The sequence below is a fragment of the Lineus longissimus genome, chromosome 2 (genome assembly GCF_910592395.1).
Source record: "Lineus longissimus chromosome 2, tnLinLong1.2, whole genome shotgun sequence".
NCBI lineage: Eukaryota > Metazoa > Nemertea > Pilidiophora > Heteronemertea > Lineidae > Lineus > Lineus longissimus.
In genome coordinates, this window is record NC_088309.1 from 13,070,262 (window position 1) to 13,092,696 (window position 22,435).

Consider the following 22,435-nt stretch of genomic DNA (forward strand, 5'->3'; position numbering starts at 1 on the left):
AACCTGTGCTAAAGTCATCATCTAGAAATATCTACCAAGAAATCCACGTCGAATGCATTAGAACAAGAATAATTTGCCGTAGAATTGAGTTTTCAAATTTGTGATTGTCGTCTGCTAGAGCTGAAACCATAGTGGACAGTGACTAGCTGACACTGTCCGAATCCCAACACTTCTACCTGTCAGGTAGGCCAAGCTTAAGCCTTGGTTTTATATTAAGTGAGTAGGCCGTAAATTACATGCAGCTATTTTAAACTGTGTTAAAAACCCACCAACCACTCCAGAGACTGCAGACTGACCTGAACTTCAACACTACACTTTTAGTTAGTGAGACATTCACATTCCCCAACAAAAGTTACTTGTTCGTTAACATGATTAACCAATAATTCATAAACAAGTACCTACCTGCTTTTAAGCCAAGATGCATACATATCATCAGTACTTCCTAAGCCGATAATAATTGTCCATGATCTCTGTTCAATAAGCTGGCCTGTTAAGAAAATGTCAATGGCCCACAGCTAAGCTCTACATTAATGTGGTCACTAGCAATACATGTATATGTCCTACACCATGCACCAGAGAGTGTAGAAACACTATGTAAAGACCAGCAAGTCTTTGTGTGCTGTTCTACTGTTTATCATACTCCACAGAAAACTATTTGTCCCACAGTTCACAGTGATTCACTAATAATATATACCAGTGTATCTAGGTCGAGGTCACTTTCACACAAAAGCCTAATAAGGCAAAATGATGTCTTCAATGGTGATTTAAAAAGTAACGACTAGTGGCCATTGCGCTCATTGGAGTGATTTTTGGTTGAGGGCGGAATTGACTTAAGGTGAAGAGATACTAAAAATTTCACCTTAAAAGAAATCAAAAGCCTCAAATTAATCAGTGGAAAAAGGACTTATTTCTCCAAACTGTATTTCAGAAGAGTCTTCAGATCATGATGTGTAGCTTACATAACCTGTTCATGCACTCATTACCAAGAACAATAGATATTTTTTGGTGCAAGGAATAAGCATTTATGAGCCAGTTCAAGGTGCAGGGTCTATGAGTATCATACTAAAATTAGTAGATGAATTTGATTGTTTTGAATGCAAAAAATGGGAATTGTAACCAATATGGAAGTCTCGCCAGAACTCCTTTTCTTTACCAAGATAGCATTAACCCTTGGCATGCCATGCACAATGCACACTCATCATCCATCAAGTGACCACGCAAAACAAAGAGGGCACACAAGCACCAATTCTTTAATTTTTTACTAGAATAAGTACCTCATGTCGTAAACTACACTTGGTAGACAACTCAAAACCCATACAGAAAAATATACAAATAGCAACAACTAGGTTGTAAGTGATTATAGTAAGTCACATTGGGGGTCAGAGGGGTAAGAACATTGCACCAATTGTCCAATAAGCCTAGCTACCACGTGGGGTGCACACTGACTGTCAGATGATCTAAAACTTAAAACATTAAAACTTAATACCAAATCACGAATCTCATTGCTCTCATCAGCGATTCAAAAGCACCTTCGTACTATATTTATTTCAACAACTCACTACTTTGATCAGATATTGATATCATGATATGGGGAAGGCTAAGGCATTGAAAGGGAGCATTTGTTGATGGTGAGGAGGTCTGGCTGAAGACAGTTGTTATGGTGGTGGGGTGGGGTGGGGTTATAGTTAGGATGATGGTATCATAGGAGTTGACCCAATATTAATATAGAAAATAGACGGGGAGAGAATGTGGGAAGACGGCTAAAGGGGAGGTGCTTGGGAGGGATGAGCATGGGTGCATGATTTGGCACTTTCTGATAGACTTCACTCAGTTTTGAAAATGAGGTTTGAAAAGCTGAACCGGTGGGATCAGACAGACAACCACCAAACATTAAATTCAACTTAGGCCTGCATAGCACTCAATCCTCTCAATACCATTACCAACTCTGCTATAAGTCAAGAAGAAACATGCAGACGTATAGGAATATATTATATCATTACCAGTGCAAGCTCTAATGAACTCACAAAATACAATGGGGGGAAGACCCCAACCCCCTGTCCTTTTACCTACTTGAGAAATCAAGGCTTGTATGGGTACTGTTTCTCGAGTGCGGAATATGGGAAAGAAGGGGTTATGGGGGGTCTGGTTGCGAGCCCAATTATATAAAATCAAAATCAAAATTGGGAGATGGGGGGGTCAGATATTGAGTGGACCGGTTAGTATTCCAGGGTGATGGAAACATCACTTAGGCTTGCCACCGCCAATGTGGAATCAGTTCACTTGCTGTATGTTTTGGAATGAAATGGTCCAGGGACCATGTGCTCACCTCGTGTAATGTTAATGCAGGTCATTTGCAGTGCATATGGGGAGAACAGTTTTAGTCATTGATGTCAATTTGGCGATCTTAGAGGAAGTGGTATTGTCATGCAGCTTTTATGAAGAATTTATATTGGCTGAGGGAGATGTATGGAAGGAGATAGTGGTAATGCTGCATAAATCAACTTATGATCTGACCAGTAGTTGTCGATTGTATCAACAGTATCCAAGGTTATGTTTGTAAAAGTTGTGAAATTTGTAATCTAGGCCATTCAGAAGACAAAAAGAGCGAAAAGCTCAAGGCGCAAAGACTGTGTTGGTCACTCTTGAACGTTCTCCATGGACAGACACTGGAGATGCAACTATTATCAATATGCAAATAAACACCTGTTTCTTATGATTATGATGCGTACTCGGAGTAATCAACTTATAGTTTGGTTGCTCTGTGCGTATGCACATGTTTTGGGCAGTTCGTCTTGGAGTGAAGTGTACCTGTGTGTTCCGTGGAATGCATCATTGAAAATATGTTGCGTTTTCAAAATTCACTCAAATATTGCTGGGAACAAATGAACACACACATTGATTTGTGTGTTGTGTCTTCGCATTTTGTTTGGACGGGCGGCCCGGCCTAGACTACCGGGTAGGACTAGAGAATTATTTTCGATAATTTTGGATGGGCTGTTTTGAATAGATACCGGCAGGGAATAGATTGGGGAATTATGCTTTAAAAACGGTAAGATAAAGGGCCTTTTTTAATCAGCAACCCGTCCTTTTCACCAGTAGTTTTCCTGCGAATGTCATCTGTCATTCTGTTGCGCGATGACGGGACCAGGCCCCGGTCAATGCTGGTCATCGCTATGGGCGGTTATTTCCGCATAAATAGTATCTCAAATAAACACATATTGTCGTGTTTTCAGCTTTTTGTTGATAACTCAAATAGACGTATGGTGTCGCTTTTCCGCAAAAATGGAAGTTCCCCATAAAGACGTTCTGTGGCGCTGGCGGGCGGCAATTCTGGAGCAAGTTTGGAATTGGTTTATCTGCCACGACGATATTATTGTGATTGCTCTAAGCAGTGCACATGGCTATTTGCGCGCGTATCTAACGAAAATCGAGACTCAATATCATTTCATTTTAATTGTAATTGGATTGTCAGTGTATTTAGCTATGGCAGAAGAAGAGAGAAACAAGCGGAAGCAATAACGCCGCCGCTTACCGCAATGATAATGTCAATATCGCTGTTGCCGTCGTTAAAATTGATTCCAGCGCCACACAACGTCTATTTGGAGTACTTCAATTTTTGCGGAAAAGCACCACCAAACGTCTATTCGAGTTATTAAAAAAAAGCTGAAAACACGACAATATACAGTGGAACCCCGGTTGGCGACCACCTCAGTAACGCGACCACCCCGCCAACGCGACCACGATTCTCCGGTCCCGAATGGTTTCCTCTCTAATTACCATTAAGAGACCCCCGCTAAGACGACCACCCCGGTACCCCGACCGCGACCACTGGCTTGGCCGGTCCCAAACTGAAAATCAACCCCGCTAACCCGACCACCAGGCCTAATTGCCGTAATCGGTCGCGACCGCGGCATAGTAATTAGCACCTCGCTGCCAAGCTTTGTTGAGACGGGGACAATGGCCATGGGAATACATATGAAAACAAAAAATACAATGTGATTTTGCAGGTATGATCAATTGTATAAGTGTAAATGAATAAATAAACTTTCCTTTTCTAACGTTTTCATGGTTTGTTTTCATCAATGAGCCAGTTCAGTACCAGACATGCGCACTCAGCAGCAGCAAAATCATGTGATTTGCGTGATTTGCATATGAACTTATAATAAACGGCGGGTAGTTTGAAGACCACACTTATGAAAATAACAAGCTTGCGAGACGTTTGAATGTTTTATGATATGGAGAACTTGGTTGATTTACTACAGTATCATTTTATATTTCTTTAAATATTTTGACTGAAAATAGATTTGATTAAAACTGTAGCATTACTCAACTCATCATTCACGTGGAATCATACGACAAGTTTACTTCAATCGTCACAAACAGTCGGGTACATGGAGGATGATTCACCAAATTGCCCGCAAATGCGTCACGTCGGGCAGATAATGAAACTTTGTGGCTAAAATGAGTTACAAAATTACCTTTTCTAACTCATTCTGAGAATGTAACATGTAATTTTATCGACGAACTGTTCTTGCGAGGCATGGTAACAAAACTTTGGAGCGTGCATCATCTCAATCAGGCAGCGTTGCTATGGTAGTACAGCGTACACACGCCATGCAGTCGGCAATTTTGGCGGGAAAAATAATCATGTATTTCGTCTGGGGATTCCCAACCTCGCTAACACGACCACCCCGGTAACGCGACCACTCCGACCACGGTCCCATGAGTGGTCGTGTTACCGGGGTTCCACTGTATGTCTATTTGAGATATGAGCACCACGTCTATTTGAGTGTATGTCTATCTGAGATACGACACAATATGTTTATTTCAGGTACGTCTCCGTAAAAAAAACGAGCGCCACCAAACGTCTATTTGAGTCATAACATGAAATAAAATGTCTATTTGAAACAACCTCTATTTATGCGGAAATAACTGCCCATACATCGCAGTCACGACACAATAGAATCCGGCAAGAGTATTGATTAGGAACCGAACCGAACCAGCTATACACGGAACGAAGAAAATCAATACAACAACCGATAAAATCAGAACAACATACTGTCGGTCTGTGATTTGTCGGTTCGTCATCGTGTCGTACTCTAAATAATATTGTTACGGACCAACCAGGAACCAATTAGAATACGGTACGATGCAATACATACTTGTGGACCTGGCTGTACCACCTACCAAATGGAACTGTATCAGGAAATAGGTGTAAAACGTGCAGGTCCATCTGGAATCTGCAAATTAGAAATCTTGGAAGCCTCTTACCAGAAGTAACTAAAAATGTCTGTTGGAATTTGGTTATTTTCCCCTAAATAAAAGCAACTAACATTATTTTTCCCAGCGGTTCTGCCCTCAAAACATTGCATTAACTTTGAATTAAGGTAGTCAGAAGCAGTTATCATTACTCACGGCAGAATACAGAGTGCTATTGCATTTTGATTGATTGCGTCATCTGCTAGCCAGTTGGTACTCAATCCTAAAGCTTCGCTGCTAATAAAACTTGGCAAGTCTTAATCTGAACATTTTGCCCACGGAAGATTGAAGCAGGTCCACATCCAGCACCAGAGGATGAAAACGACAAAGCTGATTAAGAGTTCCTTAACCTGCCAGATGAATAGATCATGATGTAAGCCGACAAAGGTATTTGCAAACTTATAAAATTAAAAACAAGAAAAAAGTTTTAAAAAGTAAAAATAACAAAAGCAATAAAGAAATACAAATCGCATGAGAGCTAATTGTGTATTCTGATGGAAGTGCTGAAAATCTGAAATCAGGTTGAAATGATAGCGCTGCCACCTACATGAACACCGGCGCTCGCGCGAAAAAACAGAATGGACCACCAATCTCAGTAACATTTTTTATGGTGCATCCTGTAGGTCTACGCATGAAGCATGGGCACCCGCTATTGCACAACCCGTGATCTTAGATTTTGCAAAGGGTTAACGAAGCTGGCTCATTCAAAACCAGCAGTCTTTAAAAAAGACTGAAGGGGTGGTTCGAATTGTGGGCAGGGCAGGGACTGAGGTTTTTACGCATATGATGGGGGCAATCTGGGCAGGAGTTGTTGAAATGTGATGTGGTTTCATCAGAGGAACCTATCATAGATGTTTTCATTGTAAATCTATATAGGTTAAGCAGCGTTCAGGAGAAATTACCGACACACATACTGTACACATTGAATTAGCTGGCCACCACCAATCAAAATAGGCCTATATTCATCATAATACATGTTCTAGGATGACTGGGGAAATAGACGCATGATCAGTCCCATAGGAATTTGTCGGCATTCAGTAGGCCTATGAAGCTTAGAAATGCAATTGCGAATTGATCTACGGTGGCTTATTGCTAGAACATGTATAATGATAAATATAGCCCTATTTTGGATCTCCTCGTGGTAGCCAGCTAAATGCATACAGTACCGTATTTACCGTAATTCAACTGTGTGGCGCACGAAATCAGGTGATTCGAAATTCCCGCCAAGCTTACTCGTGAACTCAACTGGCTATTGACAGGTGGCAGCACCAACAATTTAGACGGCACGGATTTTTTGGCAACTAAATGTTGAATATCTGCAAAAATCAAGTTGCTAATCCACCAAATCAGGGTGAAAGGCAAATATCACTGTTAACGCGATGCTCCTGTGAAAAAGTGTAGCATTTGATGGCGCCAGCAAGCTAAAATGTGTACATTCACATCGCGTATTGACAGCTTGACCTCCACAAGCAGACAACCGACTCAATATAAGATTACTACGCTATACATCGGCGATGTATGGAACAAAATGGGTATTAAACAAGAGGCCCAAGGGCCTGGCGCTCAGCTGAGTTGTTGCTGCGTTGTTCGTATATATTACATTACTCGTCAAACACTACTAAACTAAGGACTCAAAGCCTAAGGATATTAGCTTCTGGATGTGTAACAGTGAATTGCGGTAGACTGGCGCAATCTACTTCAAGCAAGCTCCACCCTTGCAATGTGTGCGCAAACAGATAACCTAACCTATATTGGACCATCAATTCTACACACAGCAACATGATTCATCCTCAGCTGTTACCATGATGATGATGATGATGATCCTTTTCGCAAATTGGTCGTCTTCTGTCTTTCTTCCATACTTCAGTGCCACCGGATGTAGTCTGCCCTTGTGGAGGGATCCTTTCAGCACCGGGACACAAGAATCCATGCGAATTGAATCACATGGAGAGACTAGCCCAATCACCCGCTTTTGGCTGGGTAGAAATGGGTAAATCTCGCAGACTGGACCTTAAACTCTACTGCCGACGTGTGAGGCCGGTCTGACAGATGAGTAAGTGGGGTCCACCTAATGCAGAAGGCACCAGTTTCCCTAACTAAAAGGGTAACATTATTGCCTAAAGGCCTGTGTACACTAGTAAAATATTAGCAACATTTTTACATTTCCAGTTGCAACAAATGTTGCAAAAATGTTGCGTAGTGTGTACAGAGCAAAACGCGTCTTACAACATGTTGTAAAATTGTTGCAAATTAAATGCAATGCAATTCTTTGTTGCATGTTGTAAAAATGTTGCAAACTCTTCAGCCAATCAGAAATAGGATTTGCGTCATGTGATCTACCGGAGTTCATGTGACTTGAACAAGAAGCAGGTATAGCAACTCTCAAGTGAGTGTCTTGCTTCGTAGGGTGATGAAACCTTTTCTAGAAGTTTTTGTATGACGGCTTTAGACCGGCAGCCCAGGGCCCTCGGGTTAGTTGAACTAGGTACCAATATCTGAGTGTGGGAGTGGGTAAAGGGTCATCTGAGATGAATAGATGTGGCAGTCTGCCGGGTACCACCCGTTGCATGTGGGTCTGGGGACCCCCCAAAAGGACCTAAAAATGGTCCCAAGATAGTTGACTGAGATACCACTTGTAACCAATAACACTCTGTGCTTACTACTAAACATACATCAAAAGTCCTAAAGACAGACATTTTTCGCGTCGCTAAGGGTCCGCCAGACCCCCCAAAAAGGGCCAAAAAAATGGGCTAGCATAGATGAGCGAGATACCAAGTAAAATTAATGCCAAATGATTAAGCACTGTCCACTGTGTGTAAAACAGGTTACTCCAGATAAATTGTCCGTTGCACAAGCAGTACCAGACACCCCCAAAAATTGACCCCTCGCCCCCAGAGTCCAACTAGGCTAGCTTAGATATTGTAGGTACCAACTGAAACCAGGTTTAAATGATCAATCACACCATTGGGAATACAGAATTATCAATGGCAGACAAAATGTCCATTGCTGTGACCCTGCCAGACCCCCCCAAATAGGCCCTGGGGTACAGCTAGGCTAGCCTGGATATTGCAGGTACCAGCTGAAACCAAGTTTAAATGATCAAGCACACCATAGGGAATACATAATTATCAATGGCAGACAAAATGTCCATTGCTGTGACCCTGCCAGACCCCCCCCCCCCCAAATAGGCCCTGGGGTACAGCTAGGCTAGCTTAGATATTGTAGGTACCAACTGAAACCAGGTTTAAATGATCAATCACACCATTGGGAATACAGAATTATCAATGGCAGACAAAATGTCCATTGCTATGACCCTGCCAGACCCCCCCAAATAGGCCCTGGGGTACAGCTAGGCTAGCTTAGATATTGTAGGTACCAGCTGAAACCAGGTTTAAATGATCAATCACACCATTGGGAATACAGAATTATCAATGGCAGACAAAATGTCCATTGCTATGACCCTGCCAGACCCCCCAAATAGGCCCTGGGGTACAACTAGGCTAGCCCGGGTATTGCAGGTACCAGCTGAAACCAAGTTTAAATGATCAAGCACACCATAGGGAATGCAAAATTATCAACGGCAGGCAAAATGTCCATTGCTATGACCCTGCCAGACCCCCCCCCCCCATAGGCCCTGGGGTACATCTTGGCTAGCCCAGATATTGTAGGTCGGATGTGGTCGTTAGATGTATACAAAACTACAAATATCTGAGACAAACTAAAACATATATTTATTTCAAACATCTAGCTACATGATGGCAATGATGCAGGCAAGGTGATAAAAAAAGACATATTGAGAAGTATGATCTCATAAGGAGTTGTTCTTATGTCTCAATTTCTTTCAGCGATTGACTTAACACTGGAGCAAACCGTTAACAGGGATGCTGCTTCCCCGATGAAGGGAATTGTTGGATTCCAGAATTCGACCAGTGCAATTCGTCGTTGGTGCATTACCTCCACCCAACGAGGAATGTCTGTAACCGAGCTGAGGCGACTGACAGGACTCCTACCAGAAGAGCAACCGAGAACACAGCTTCGTCCAAGTCGAATCAAGAAGGATAACCGTCAGGCTCAAGTTCTTCTAGATGCAGTGACTGAATCCTGTGACCCATTCTCTGGACCTGCCTCCACGTCTGCAATCCTGCTGAACATTGCCACAGGAAAGGGAGCCTCTGCTACAACCCAAGAGTACCTCACAAAATCTTTGCCAACCGGTCATGGACTGCAGAAGAAGTTTAGGGAGGAGTGTGTTGAGGATAGCTCCAGATTATTGAAGCCAATAAAGCGGAGAAAAGTGAATAACTTTGCGAGTGAGAACACGAAGACCAAACGATCAGCTAGTTCTAAAGCCATTCCAGTAGTCAACAGTCAACGGGACAAGTTTATCCGGATGCTGGTCGTTATTTCTCAAGAGACCAACTTCGACCTGGAACATGTTGTTAGCTACCCCATCACCGATTTTCCACTAGCCATTGCTCAACCTGATGGTTCACTGCTCAAGACCACGAAAAAGCAAGCTCTTGGACAAGCTGGAGTCGATGCAAGACGGAATGACAACACTGCCTCACATTGATGCCACATTGATTGATGGTGGACTGCTGCTTCACTCATATCTTTCAGCTGTTGGAAACATATCCTCATACGGGAATCTTGCAAGAGGTCTGTTGGGCCATGTTTGCTCAAGCATTGCGCATGGACAAGAAATTCATGTCTTGTTTGACAAGTATCTGCCTTCTTCCCTTGAAGAAAGTGAAAGAAAATTACGTGGGGTTGAAGATCAACCTTTCATCATAAGTGGTAGCGAGCAAGCTCCCAAACAGAGTTGCCAGAAGTTGCTGCAGAATGGCATTTTCAAGGATCAACTGGCCAAATTCTTGATGATTGAGTGGCAGAAGGACCAGTACGGGGCCATCCTTGGAAAGAAGACACTTCTCGTCTCGTATGGGGGTAACTGTCTTCGCATAGTATTCAGTCAAACCAGCTGCAAGATGACTGTCAACTCTCCAGACTCACTGCAAGGAAACCATGAGGAAGCAGATACCCTTATAGCATTCCATGCTGCCTCGGTCACTGGTAGTCTCCTCATTCGAGCCTCGGACACTGATGTCATCGTGATAATCTTGGGGATGCTTGGGCGGAATATAATATGAGTGGGATACCACTGAAGTCGATCATCATGGACTGCGGTTCAGGCAACAGCCGCAGGTAAATTGACATAACAAGCATTGCCAATGCCTTAGAGTTGAAACAAGCCGGACTTTCAGCTGCACTGCCTGGCCTACACGCCTTCACAGGCTGTGATTTCACGTCGTCGTTTTACAGCCCTACGAGCTGCTTGAGAACAACGACGATGGGAATTTGATCAAGTTGTTTAGCAGTATGTCATCCAGAGAAGAACCAAGCCAAAAGAAAGCGGAGGAGTATGTGTGTTCCCTGTATGGAATGAAGGACGTGAAGGAAGTGAATCGAGCAAGGCACAACAAACTGGTTCAAATGACAGGAAAAATTAATCAGGTGAGATGTTCTTCAGAAAATAATTGGAGAATACAATAGTAAGTTTACAGATCTATAAACCTTAAAGCCCCACCATTTCGAATCTCCTTTTATATGAGGCCTTTCCCCTTCAAGACTATGTCAGTACCGGTATAACCGGGTACCAAGGATATCCGTATCCTACTCAATCGAAAAAATGTAATGTTCATCTACCAAAATCTATCATTGTCAATTCTGATATTTCAGGAAAACCCAATGGCCAATGTAAAAAAGGTTGACCGTGCGCTACTACTACCGTGTGGAAAAGCTCTGTCAAATAAGACTCGCCGTGCACATTATGTGTCTATTGTCTGGGATAATGCGGACTCTCCACAACCAGATCATGATTTGGACCCACTGCAGTACGGATGGAAGGATGAACATGGATATTACACACCTGATTGGTATCCTGGGCCTGCAGAACCTGACAACCTTTTTGGAGGTGATCGTAGGAGTGAGGGAGTTGAGAATACTGATGAAGACGCCGGCGGGCAAACTGAAGACTTGTATGATGATGATACTGACATTGACACGGATTCTGGACCAGACCAGCGAAAGTGAGATATAAGAACAACTCTTAATGAGATCATACTTCTCAATATGTCTTTTTTTATCACCTTGCCTGCATCAGTGCCATCATGTAGCTAGTTTGTCTCAGATACTTGTAGTTTTGTATACATCTAACGACCACATCCGACCTACAATATCTGGGCTAGCCAAGATGTAACCCAGGGCCTATGGGGGGGGGGGGGGGGGGTCTGGCAGGGTCATAGCAATGGACATTTTGTCTGCCGTTGATAATTTTGCATTCCCTATGGTGTGCTTGATCATTTAAACTTGGTTTCAGCTGGTACCTGCAATATCCGGGCTAGCCTAGTTGTACCCCAGGGCCTATTTGGGGGGTCTGGCAGGGTCAGAGCAATGGACATTTTGTCTGCCATTGATAATTCTGTATTCCCGATGGTGTGATTGATCATTTAAACCTGGTTTTAGCTGGTACCTACAATATCTAAGCTAGCCTAGCTGTACCCCAGGGCCTATTTGGGGGGGGGGGGTCTGGCAGGGTCACAGCAATGGACATTTTGTCTGCCATTGATAATTTTGTATTCCCTATGGTGTGCTTGATCATTTAAACTTGGTTTCAGCTGGTACCTGCAATATCCAGGCTAGCCTAGCTGTACCCCAGGGCCTATTTGGGGGGGTCTGGCAGGGTCACAGCAATGGACATTTTGTCTGCCATTGATAATTCTGTATTCCCAATGGTGTGATTGATCATTTAAACCTGGTTTCAGTTGGTACCTACAATATCTAAGCTAGCCTAGTTGGACTCTGGGGGCGAGGGGTCAATTTTTGGGGGTGTCTGGTACTGCTTGTGCAACGGACAATTTATCTGGAGTAACCTGTTTTACACACAGTGGACAGTGCTTAATCATTTGGCATTAATTTTACTTGGTATCTCGCTCATCTATGCTAGCCCATTTTTTGGCCCTTTTTGGGGGGTCTGGCGGACCCTTAGCGATGCGAAAAATGTCTGTCTTTAGGACTTTTGATGTATGTTTAGTAGTAAGCACAGAGTGTTATTGGTTACAAGTGGTATCTCAGTCAACTATCTTGGGACCATTTTTAGGTCCTTTTGGGGGGTCCCCAGACCCACATGCAACGGGTGGTACCCGGCAGACTGCCACATCTATTCATCTCAGATGACCCTTTACCCACTCCCACACTCAGATATTGGTACCTAGTTCAACTAACCCGAGGGCCCTGGGCTGCCGGTCTACTTGTCAGTCAGCCGCAACTCCTTTAGGCTGCCTATCCATAGGCTGTTCCGTGCCCTGCACAACATTCCCTTTTTACCGCCTGGCGCGCCACACGGACAATGAACCTTCGTTGGTGTTATTGATCGTTCCCATAGGTTATGCCGTGTCACATTGCGGGCATATATGCACTGTGGATTGGGAATATAGGCCCATATTGGGATTGAACATGTCCATTCTTTTGCGAGGGAACAACACGGAAGCAATGTCTGAGGCGAAATTAATTCAAGAGGTTCATCAACGGGAACTACTCTGGGACCCCGAAACTGATGATTATCATAACAAGCACGAACCTGTAATTTGTTGCTTAAAAGTCAGGTTTTATATACATGTACATGTCAATTTGATGTTGCAAGTGAAAATACAAGTTACTTGTATTTTCATTTTCAATATTCATAAGAAATTGTCTTCTGAAATAATGACAGCGTGCGGATAAACGCCATTGACCGCTGCGAAATGAGGACTACAAAGGCCTACATGACCAAAAAGGAATATCCAATGGAGACGCAGGGCATAGTGCCAGGTCACAAGGCTGTTACGCCATAACGCCACACTACACAAGGGCATACCCTATGGATACGCGGCCTTAACAGGCAGTGGTATGCCCCATCATCCACCCTCATTTCGATCCAGGGCCTGGTCCATATTCTCTTTGGTTATTTCGCCGCCTCTTCTCAACAATGACAGCTAAAATTGCTGCAGAAGCACTCAAAACACATCTTCTCTCCTTGGAATCATCCATTTTCCCTCCAAAATACCTTTTTCCCTTTGTTCCCACTAAAAAGTTTGCAACAATTTACCAACATGTTGTAAAAATGTTGCTAATTTGTTGCAATTTTGTTGCTAGTGAACACAGGGCCTTGAAGGGCTTGTTGCAAAATTGTTGTAAAAATGTTGGTAAAATGTTGGTAAAATGTTGGTAAAATGTTGGTAAAATGTTGCTAATATTTTACTAGTGTACACCCTGCTTAAGTCAAGTGAAACTCTTAACAAACCTTAGCAGAATGCCACCATTGAAATGTTGATAATAATGATAGCAAGTAAAAACTTTAAACAGATAGACTTGATTTTTTTAACCAACTGCCACATGTGGTTTTCTTTATTTAGTAAATTTTGAGGTAAGTATTACAGAATGAAATACTTGAATACTAGAATTGCCTGGCTCTTCTGATGATTGCACTGGTGAACACCGAAGTCGATGGGATGTGCAAAGTCATAGCTCGATCCTCTCTCTTGGTCATCTTTGAGATGTGGTCACCAAATATGTTCAAATGCAGCTGCAGATCATTCCTGTCCTGCAAAACATGATGAGGAGATAACATTTTAATTTTGATAGAATAGGTAAGCTAGCCAAGTTTTATATCAAAATACAAGGCCAACAACAACTGATAAGGCGCTAGGGCCGAATGATCAAGGAAGTTCATTGATATGATTGGGAATACATTGTGATAAGAGTGATGAATCGGCCCCGTTTGAAGCATTGTGCTATGTACAGTGTGCAAGTGTCAGTGTGTATCAGCTATCGCATTTATTGTTTGTTGACATTTCAAATCGCTGGAGTCGATCCTCAATTACACTGTTTATGTACATTGGCAACCTTACCCGATGATATCAGAACGATGTTTATTATTGTCTTGTTTATTCACATTAGTTCTGCTATGTGACAAGAGTTATTTGTTGAGAAATCCATGATTTAAAGCCGGACTTTGACATCGTTTCTCAGACCAACCAAGCTGCATTTCGCAGATCGTTTTTCAACGATCGTCGACGAACTATTTCAAGTTAATCTCATCCAATTAAACAATCCAAGCCTTCCCTAATGTCATCAACATGCAATAACACAAGCAGCCAAATATTATCGCCTATGAAATTGTGAATTTAATGAGAACTTACCTCTGAATTGACAGAACGCGATCTATTCCATAGCATGGTCTCCTTACGTCTGAACTGCGCAGACTTGAGACGTGACGTTCGCTGCACGTGTGATTGGACGTGGGATAACTCGCGCGAAATTTAAAATGCTCTTCTTGGAGGGTGCTCACTAAATTGCGCCAGTAACACCACCTGGTGAGAAATTCATGAACTACGCCTATTGATAATGAAAGAGAAAGCTTTGCTCTATAAAATTAGATTTGATTCATGATCCCCAACTGAGAAATCAGCTGCTGGAAAAGTTTTTGGAAAATTTCGCTCGGTGCCACCTAGTGGCAAAACCGCTCATCCTGCCGGACCCACATTTGGTCTATTCAGGAGTCCTGAAGGGTCTCAACGCCTCAGAGGGAAAATCTATCGCCTATCCGCCATAGTTTTGAAACGTGCCTGTTTAACGGACAGACAGACAGACAGACAGACAGACGGACACTCATTCTACCATTTACTCATATGAATAGCTCAGCTTTTCAGCTGAGCTAATAAATCATTTATTCAGCAGGTTATAGCGGCTATTAGTAAATTCAAGTGGGCGAATCAAGCTGAGATTAATCTGAGGGATCTAGGCAGAATAGCATTGTCTTTTTGGACATTACAAACATGAGAACTAATTTGTTCACGCAGATGCATACATGGGACTACAGAGGAGTAAAAACGAATAACCAAGCACAGATGGTGGTTCGCAATCGAACCACCAAAAAAACTAATCCCACATCAATTGTAGTAGCCTATCCACACTCACTCATTGGATGAACGATAACTAGGTCATTTAGGTCTTGTGCATTGGGCTATATTTAGATGACCATGTGCTTTTTTGTTGTGTTTTTGTGCAAAAATGACTAAGTTAAATTGAACTTTAAGCCACCAAGATTGCAAGCCCATCCTGGAGAATGATTTGACATATCTTCAAGCACCTGGCCACAGTTCTCTTTGGAATTCATCTCTATTTAAGCACAGGAGAGACTGAACATTCTATTGTAATCAGTGATGGCTGAGGAAAATTGTCTGACATTCGGGTTATGCAAATGAATTTTTCACATGATCGATGCCATTTGAGCTATTTTTACGCTCCGAGGCGTTTTGCTATTTCCAACACTGTGCGGCAAAAATTATTGATTTTCAAGATATGCCATGTGATAATGACCTGAAGTACTTTTACACTGACTAAGTGAATAGTTGCCTACCCTAGATACAGCAAGGATTCAATCGAGGAAGCACACATCAAGAACACCCTCTGGTAATGTGGCTACCTGGATTGTGCGTTCAATAACATCAAGAAACAACATGACAGGAGCAAAAAGACTCCAAATTGAAAGCCAAGCAGCAGGTTCCCACTAAGAACACCGAGTAATAGAACTGACGTTTCATGAAGTAGGTCGTGCATCCTCTGCGAGCAGACAACATACCACACTGAAACAGCTCCTCATCCACCCTGATAGATGTATCGCAAAACATGAACGCCGAAAAAAAATACAGTTGTAGCCAGAGAAAAACATCACTCGGTGAATACCACAAGTCTACAAAAAGGGTAATGCGAAGCATAGCTAATCCCACCAAGCAAGCACAGAAAGATGGTGTGATCTTGAAAATATTAATTATTGCATCACAAGGGTTATAACACAGCTCTCCCTTTACACCCCATCATGCCACAGGAGACTGGAAACAATGCATCAATTACAGCAGAATTCGCTTCAAATGGATATAACAGGTTCTCAAAAAGTAGATCTAGCTTATTTCTTGGACCTGATAAAAATATAATATAAAATATAATGCTTTGGTAGTCAACGACAATTATCAAATAAGCTTTTTGAGGACATCCGCTAAAATGCTTTACACACAATGTACTGTATTTTAAGTTTGTTTGTGAATGTTTGTTTACGAATAATATTGAATTGAGCTATTTTGCGATGACCAAACAGAGATACGTCGACCTCAATGTACTTTTCATGCCAATAAAAATTGTGTTTCAACCACATAATGCTAAATGAGAATATGAGGAACAAGATCCTCATTATCTACTACATTAGTGTTCACCCTGATCATTCCAAACTATCTGGTTCATGATTTTGCAACACTCTAGTCACATTGACAACTTAGTCTTAAAGGTTTTTTAAAGTGTGAATGTCAAAGTGCAGTAACCCGAGTCACACGGAGCGGTTATATGATATGTTCTTTGAGTAAGTGGTACTCCTTTTCACCGGAGACCTATCTACATGTCTAGAGGGAATCTAGATATCTGTTGCTATGGCAACAGTACAACGCTTCAACAGATGAAAATGCTAGGGCAAAGATACTGGCTGATACATACAAATACAGTATTCCTGATGAATTTTCAAGCTGCAAAATGAAAACAATCAATGTGAAGTATATGATATGAGACACTGAAAACTGAAGGTTCTTGATGCTGATGGAAGATACAATAGGAACAAACTGTGATGTCTGGATATATGTCTGCAAAGAGTGTAAATATCATAGGCAGCACATGCAGTCAACAGAGGATTGGCTAATTGTCTGACTCAAAATTGGAACATCTTGGACATTATATCACACTGACACATCACCTGTGAACTTTGAAGTGCACATTACGCCTGTAGTCAAGCAAATTTGCACTAAGATACTGGTGATTTTAATCGCATGTAGCCCAAACTGCTGTGATAAAATAACTACCTTTGATTCAACTGCATGTCACAAGCGATATGTAATGGTCAGGGCCATTGTGCTCGCCTCCCTAACAGACATGTTATTGTTTCTGGTCAAACCTAGAATCGAACCAGACCAAAATTTAATCTACAAGGTTTCATAACATAGGGCTACACATGTACCAAATTCAAGTCGATAGTTATAAAACTTGCAACCATTGGCTAATTTATGTTTTGATCTTCGACTTCGACTCAACGACTGAGGAAATTTAACAAGACGGCCTGGTTTTCTGTCAAAATGTCTACCGTACGTAGATGAATGGAGCGCATGAATCTGGGTTTCTCTACATGTCTTTTATCGGCAATATTAATAAGAATTAGACAAAATAACCCCACAAAACAACATGTTGACATTGAGAATCAAAATATAGGGAAATACTACTTTCTAACTGCTCGTTATGAAAAATTTAGATTGGAAATATGTTTTGAAGTGCCAAACACACTCTATATACATTCACAAAATAACCATCACCTTATCAGCCTCGGCTGCAATGCCTTAGGGCAATGCCTTATGTGTAGTGCGTTCAGTACATTACAGAGACAGGTAAATCGAGGCCGTTTTGCCACTTTTGACCAGACGACAATTTCCAGCTTAAAATCTGCCAATTACTGCCAATTACGGGGCGTTTTGTCTTTCTGCTGTGAATAGCTATAATCTTATCGAAACAAGAGTTCAAAATATTGGTATCCTGGCACATTTTCTGGCTCAGCTACAGCAAATTCAGATGAAAATGCAACTATTTTGCTAAAACTACTTTCGGCCAGCTCCAGTACAAACCATAAGCTCCGCTGGAAGCCAGCGTAGCTAAAAATATGTCTTGGCATATTGCTTAAAGCTACCATCACACCAAGTTTTAGACATATAGCCCTAGCGGTGACGAAACGTGCTCCGCTAACGGACGACGACGGACGCCACAGTGTCTTATAAGCTCCCCAGAGGTGAGCTAAAAAGCAATGTATGTATTCATACGCCCTGTACATCCATGTATTGTACAGTGTACAGCGAATCAAATTTTACATGATTTCTCGAAGTAGTCCGGCACTAATTGTTATATCAAAGAAAAGACGGTATGCGATAAGCTTTGCTGGCAATCAAAAATTGCAAGCGAAGGTAATAAAGAGGATTTGTGAACACTCTCTTTGCATAATCTACAAATGGAGAACTAGAAAGGTAAACAGGACATTCTTCTTTCACGGACATTCCCTTTTCATGGAGTCTTGACAAAACTTCTCAAACCTATTCTACAATAAAGCGCAACCAACGGACATTGTAATATAGTCAACATAGCAACACATAGTTGACATGTGACCCTCTTTTCAAAAATCGATGACATTTAACTTTGGATTAGATTCATGAGGATAAGCCTTCTAAGTAAAATCCACTATTCCAGAACATTTGAAATTCCATTTAAAGCATAAATACTGTAAATTTTAAAAATAATTTTAATTTCACATTTGCAAAATATTGTGCACTATTAATGTAGAACGGAAAAATTTTGCCTGGAGAATATTTTCACGAATTTCTCGAGAAGGTTAGGCTCGCGAAAATATTCTGCCGCAAAAATCTCTTGCTTTTAGCTTGAAATCCATTTCATTTTTGCCATGTTTCCACAGAGGTACTGCATACAACTTGGCCCAACGAAGGCCTATGTGTATAACCCACGCAATTAGCACTTAAAATTAAATAATTACATCTAACTTAAAACAACTTTTACTTAATTATTGCTCAGATTATGCTAAGTAGGGGTCATTTTACAACACAGTCCTTATACACTAAGAGCTTAGAGTCAAAATAGACCATTTAAATTTTCTTAGAAAAAAATTCTTCATTCGCGAAAATATTCTGTTGCGAATATGTCCATCGTGAGGCATTCGCGAAAATTTTATGCTGCGGATATTTTTCGTTCTACAGTAACAACTGCGCATGGTAACTGAACACGTTTGAGTAATCAGTCTGGGTGTGGAAAACACTGCGACTTGCCTGAGGCGGGGGTACGCTAACTGATCGGCAAAGCTGTGGCGCTTCATCAAACCATGAGAACCAGATGAGATAGACAAAAATTCCTCATTTTTATAGCTCTGGAATTATTAATCTTCAGTTAATTTCAAAATTTAAAGGAGCTATTTGTGATAGAGATATATTTCCTGGCGAACTATCTCGTTCCCAAAAGTGACGCTGCACAATATTTCATCTTTTATTTCGGCTAATCCCTCATTATCACTAGGCAATCTTGATAAAATTGACCCACCAAAAGGACCAAAACGGGGGGGGGGGGTCCTTACAGAAAAATCATCAAGGGCAGAGAAACGTATGAATGTGCTCAAACAGCAGTAATGAGTAAATGAGTAAAATATAAATAATCAAACAAAAGTAAGTTGGCACAATTTTTGAGATGCCCATTAACCATTCTTACCATAGTTTACCGTATATTACTGTAGTTTTGTGTCTGATCCACCACCTATCCGGTTGCCTGTTGGTGCTAGTTCATCATCAGAATCATCTCTACTCTTATCCATTACATAGCAATGATGAGCAGACGTGGTAAAGTTCAGAAATCTTGACAGAAGTGTGTCCATTTTGTCAACAAGAGCTACGCAGAGCGAGCACATTATACGCCCGCCATAAGAGTAAAGGGTGGTTGGTCAGGATGAAAAGTGTGTGAAGTAGCAGGTAAGCGGAATATGGAAACAGGTGTTCGTGACCTTGACCTTTGACCTTTTGACCTCCAAATGAATAGGCTTCTTCGGGCCTATACTAGTGCCCTGCAAACCAGGTTTGGTGACTATATATGATATAGAATTTTAGTAATCGCGCGGACAATGAAAGGTAAGCGCAAAATGGAAACAGGTCTTCGTGACCTTGACCTTTGACCTTTTGACCTCCAAATCAATAGGCTTCTTGGGGCCTATACTAGTGCCCTGCAAACCAGGTTTGGTGACTATACATGATGTAGAATTTCAGTATCGCACGGACAATGAAAAGTCAACGGACAGACGGACAGACGGACCCGAGCACTATACCATGATACGCTCTGGAGCGGGTGTATAAAAAGCCGTGATTTGTTATGGTGATAGAACGGACTTAACTTGGGTAAAAACTCGAACAGGCGAGTAGTTCATTGATGAGACCCCGAATCAGGTCGATTTAGTTACTCTGACAACCTGAGGTAGTGGTTAGATTAGAACAGATAGGAAAAAACACAGGATCACGAATTAAACAGGGTGAAATGAAAACAAGAGGCCCAAGGGCCTGGCGCTCAGCTGGATGACCTAATAACATAGGACTGAGGGTATAAAGTAGTAAATATCGACTTTATACTACTGTTTGAAGGTCAAGAGAACACGTTATACCACTAAAATTTCCAATGCAGAGCTGCCAGCTGGATGAAATATGATTGAACTAATCAGCCATGGTATGTATTGTAAATATTACAGGAGGCAACGGAAAATATCCCTAGTTCAGTATAGCTTTACAGAAAAAATGGGAGTAACATTATTATGTTGCTTAAAACGTCTACTTTTTACTCATGTAAGAATCGTAGTACTAATAATAACTTCAACTTATTTTCCAGTTATGATAACACAACACGCATCTTCATGATCATGATATTTCTCAAACTAACTGAATGACCTATTAGTAATCGCCTTGGACGCACAACCTAACCACATATCAATCCGCCCCGACGATCGACACATCCATTCGATTCGATAACCGGGTAACCCTCGATAAAGTTTGATAAATAAACTAGAACTGAGATTTCACAGGAGCACCTGTGAATTCATGACTCCAGGGTTGTTTTGAGGGCGATATTGTAAGAGTTGGTCTTGAGTATGGGGACGTGAAGGTCCGTGTGAGGCACCTGGGGAGAGAAGACTAGTTGAACAATGGGATCATGGAGGTATAAATAATTATTTATACCTCCATGATGGGATCTGACACGGACACTACTATTGATCTCATTATATGAATACCATTTAATTACAAATGAAACGGCCAGGGGCCATTGTGCTCACCATAAGTATTTTTAGTAGACAGTTACAGAAAGTTCTACAGTATGTAGGCCTCTCATAATTTATACATGCATCTGTGACCAGTTCAGAGCCGGCCCTGGCCAAGTGGTGAATCCGAGACTTGTGGTTCCAAGCTTGTAGAGTCTAGGTGAAAATGATAGTGAAGAAACGTGCCACTCCATGACAATGGTGAATATATTTTTAACTTTGACCTCAGTGACCCTGACAGGTAGGTCAAATAACAAACCAGGGTGATATGTGATGTAGACACATCCACCCGACCATAACAATTTCATCACTCGTTACAGCAATCGGCAAAAAACGATTTCCAAGATGGCTGCCTAATTAAATCTATGGCACCAAATAAATCAAAAAATGAAGAAAATGTAAGATAGAACTCAGAAAGGAAAAAAGGAAAAGATGAAAAATAAAAATATTTTTGGCTGTCCTTGACCGTGGTTTGAACTCACGACCTTTGGATTGCCACAATACGAGGAAAAACCCACAAAACATGCAATTTCGGCCATATTTGAATTCCGATCTGGCTGAAACTTGGCATACAAATAGTGGCTTCTTAGATGCATCATTACACAAAATTAAAACTCTTTACATTGAACAACGACGAAACGTACCAAGAACGGTAAAGTTTTCAACTTTGACCTCTGTGAACTTGAAAGGTGGGTCAAATCAAAAACCCGTAAGATATGTGATGTATCCTTGCTAGGAGTACCTACCATGAAACTTTTATCAAAAACAAATCAGTAATAAGCGAGAAATCACACTTTTTGAGTTTTGAGTTTGGGCCCCCTGGTGGCCAAGTCAATAATCAGACCGAACCAAAATTCAGTGTAAAAGGTCAACTGACCTAGGGGGTCATTTGTTTAAAGTTTCAAGTTCATAACTGTTGCGGTTGAGAAACGTGCCATAGTTACACTCAAACGGCAAATTTACGCCATTTGACCTCTGCGACCTTAAAAAGTAGGTCAAATCCGAAAAATCGTGCAACATCTGAGGTAACCTTGCTAGGGGTCCCTGCCATAAAAATTTCATCAAAAACAATTTGCTAATAAGCAGGCTATTACACTTCTTACTTTTTCTGTTTTGGGCCCCTGGTGGCAAAGTCAAGAATCAGATCAGGCTGAAATTCCGCACCAGAGGTTATCTGATATAGGGGGTTATATGTACCAAGTT

At 41.6% G+C, this 22,435-nt stretch overlaps 3 protein-coding genes across 4 annotated transcripts in view; 1 reads left to right on the forward strand and 2 right to left on the reverse strand.

The window, feature by feature from the left end:
* LOC135482654 (calcium/calmodulin-dependent protein kinase kinase 1-like) overlaps positions 1-22,435 on the reverse strand; it is a 300,476-nt gene that overhangs the window by 173,103 nt on the left and 104,938 nt on the right. The window contains exon 1 of one of the 2 annotated variants that reach the window (XM_064762905.1): positions 403-630. The exons of the other annotated variant lie outside the window; for it this stretch is intronic. Coding sequence (XP_064618975.1) covers positions 403-428 — 26 coding nt within the window. The 5' untranslated portion in view covers positions 429-630. Of the gene's footprint in view, positions 1-402; positions 631-22,435 lie in introns of those variants that run through there. 2 annotated transcript variants of the gene reach the window in all.
* LOC135482655 (developmentally-regulated GTP-binding protein 1) overlaps positions 1-22,435 on the reverse strand; it is a 520,179-nt gene that overhangs the window by 134,970 nt on the left and 362,774 nt on the right. The window lies entirely within an intron of this gene.
* LOC135483801 (uncharacterized) lies at positions 10,137-11,352 on the forward strand. Its single transcript, XM_064764849.1, has 3 exons — positions 10,137-10,370; positions 10,582-10,773; positions 10,999-11,352. The coding sequence occupies exons 1-3, from the start codon at positions 10,137-10,139 to the stop codon at positions 11,350-11,352; spliced, it is 780 nt and encodes a 259-aa protein (XP_064620919.1).

Bases quoted from the DNA above. Each gene is read 5' to 3' on its own strand.
- LOC135483801 (XM_064764849.1), top strand. From the start codon at position 10,137: ATGATTGAGTGGCAGAAGGACCAGTACGGGGCCATCCTTGGAAAGAAG. The intron at 10,371-10,581 runs GTGATAATCTTG...GTCGTTTTACAG, and splicing joins CCTCGGACACTGATGTCATC to CCCTACGAGCTGCTTGAGAA. The intron at 10,774-10,998 runs GTGAGATGTTCT...CTGATATTTCAG, and splicing joins TGACAGGAAAAATTAATCAG to GAAAACCCAATGGCCAATGT.